This window comes from Engraulis encrasicolus, chromosome 14 (assembly GCF_034702125.1).
Source record: "Engraulis encrasicolus isolate BLACKSEA-1 chromosome 14, IST_EnEncr_1.0, whole genome shotgun sequence".
Classification (NCBI taxonomy): domain Eukaryota; kingdom Metazoa; phylum Chordata; class Actinopteri; order Clupeiformes; family Engraulidae; genus Engraulis; species Engraulis encrasicolus.
The window spans coordinates 416,272-418,771 of NC_085870.1; the positions used below are offsets into that span (position 1 = coordinate 416,272).

Consider the following 2,500-nt stretch of genomic DNA (forward strand, 5'->3'; position numbering starts at 1 on the left):
GCATCCATTCACCTGGGTTCTGAAGCTACACAGACAGACAGACACACAGACACAGACACAGACAGACACAGACACAGACACACACACACACACACACACACACACACACACTAACACACACAGGGTTGTAATTCTGCTTTCCTCTTCTCTTCCTTCCAGGCTGCAAGTCCCCCCCTAACCCCATCCCCCCCGTGACCCCCACCTCCCGTCCTCAGCCCCCTCCCCAGCCCACCAAGAAAGGAGGTGGCGGTGGTGGCGGCGGCGGTGGTGGCAGCGGATTCTGCAACGGCAAGGCTAACGGCATGTACCCCGACCCCAGGTAAGCACACAAGGATTCCTGCCTACTGATGACGTATGGTTGAAGGGGTGTCCCAATACAATAGAGGTTGCGTTTCAAGCCCTACCCCTTACTGCTCTATTCGAAGGGACAAGGGGAAGGGGGGGGGGGAGAGAAATTAGGAATGGGATTTGGCCTAACCCCCCCTCTCTCTCTCACCATCTCTCTCTCTCTCTTTCACTCCACCTCTCACTTCATCTCCCTCTCTCTCTCTACCTCTCTCTCTCTCTACCTCTCTCTCTCTCTACCCCTCTCTCTCTCTCTCTCTCACTCCAACTCTCTCTCTCTCTCCAACTCTCACTCCATCTCTCTCTCTCTTCAACTCTCTCTCCCTCTCTCTCGTACAGCAACAAGAGCCACTTCTACCAGTGCAGCGGTGGAAAGACATACGATCTTCACTGCGCTGCCGGCCTGGTCTTCGACACCTCCTGCAATTGCTGCAACTGGGCCTAAAATAAACAAAACAAACCGCCAGAAGATCCTGCCGGTAACTCTGCTCTCTCTCTCTCTCTGTCCACTCTCACTCTCGCAGCAACAAGAACACCTTCTACACGTGCGCTGGAGGCCAGACCTACGTGCAGCACTGTGCGGCCGGCCTGGTCTTCGACACCTCCTGCAACTGCTGCAACTGGGCCTAACCACCACCAGGGGGCGCCTGTTGTGAATAACATGCATACAACAATAAAGAGCATTTGAGCAGATTTTGGTGTGGTGTGTGGTGCTTTTCGTGTTCGCTTGACATTACATTACATTGCACTTGCTGGCACTTTTACCCAAAAGCGACTTAAAGGGACACTCCACTCATTTGCATTAGGCTTTGCATTGCTAGACACCCAGTCATACTTTTGAATGGTTGTGCAACACTCTCTCAATTCCCCCTGAGACAGGAGAAATCCGTATTCATCTCTTAACACTTCCTCCTACAATGATGTACAAATCGTCATTTTGCATCGTTGTAGGAGGAAGTGTAAGAGAGGTGGATTTCTTTTGAGACTACAAGCCTTTTCCCCACCCTTTCAACCCCGCCATTAGGGGGTTGGACCTAATGCGCTAACAGACCTATCACAGATCAGTGTGCCAGTGCTTTTGAAATCACTGGCATTGAGGCTCCATTAAGTCACTGGCAGAGCTGCCTGGGTGTGGCCTGTGGAACTTGAGCATTGCAATGCATTATGGGGATTGTTGTCAGAAATCCACATGCACTAAAAAGTAATTTTCTGCCTTTTCTCGGCCAAGAAGGCACCAAATTAGTTGAAATGTTGTTTTATGCAACTGTCATTTGTGCTTAACAATTTCAAATCTTCACACTCCATCCTGGGCAGGGAGACATGTCATATAGGCTATACTAAAACCAGACAAGGAGTGCATCCCAATATGTGACCTTGCCTCCTCCACTTGTGCTTGTCTCCTCGTCCCACCTCCTGGCCCCTCCTCCGAGGAGAAAACTATAAAGTTTCCCAGCTGTCAGCCTGCCACAACAACTTTTGAGGGACTGTTTTTCATTCACCATCCCAATTGCAAATGAGAAAAAGACTTTACAATTGAGGTTTTGCAAGATATTGAAATATAATGCTGTTGTCAGTGATGTCATCATGACGAGAAGCAAGTGGAGGAGGCAAGTGGAGGAGGCAAGGTCACATATTGGGATGGACCCAAGAACACCTTCTACACGTGCGCTGGAGGCCAGACCTACGTGCAGCACTGTGCGGCCGGCCTGGTCTTCGACACCTCCTGCAACTGCTGCAACTGGGCCTGACCACCACCAGGGGGCGCCTGTTGTGAATAACATGCATACTGTACAACAATAAAGAGCATTTGAGCAGATTTCTTTTCGTGTGGTGCTTGTTGTGTTCACTTGACATTACATTATATTACATTGCACTTGCTGGCACTTTTACCCAAAGCGACTTAAGAGTTATAATTTACAGGGGTATTGGTTACGGCCCATGGAGCAATGTGGGGTTTGGTGCCTTACTCAAGGGCACTCCAGCTATGGGTGGGATTTGAACCTGCAACCCTCTGATCTTAAGACCACCTCTCTAAACATTTTAGGTCATGGCTGCAAAAAGAAGCTTTTCTACAGTACGAGTGTGGAGCAGTGTGTGGTTTGGTGCCTTACTCAAGGCATGGATGGGGGAGGTTATGGGTGGGATTCGATCCTGC

At 49.9% G+C, this 2,500-nt stretch overlaps 1 protein-coding gene across 3 annotated transcripts in view; it reads left to right on the top strand.

The window, feature by feature from the left end:
• LOC134461936 (acidic mammalian chitinase-like) overlaps window positions 1-1,038 on the top strand; it is a 9,293-nt gene extending 8,255 nt beyond the window's left edge. For 2 of the 3 annotated variants that reach the window (XM_063214755.1, XM_063214757.1), the window contains 2 exons: window positions 160-319; window positions 685-1,038. In XM_063214755.1, coding sequence (XP_063070825.1) covers window positions 160-319; window positions 685-790 — 266 coding nt within the window. In that variant the 3' untranslated portion in view covers window positions 791-1,038. The remainder of the gene's footprint in view (window positions 1-159; window positions 320-684) is intronic. The other variant, XM_063214756.1, reaches the window with a different exon arrangement.
• Window positions 1,039-2,500: the final 1,462 nt, after the last annotated feature.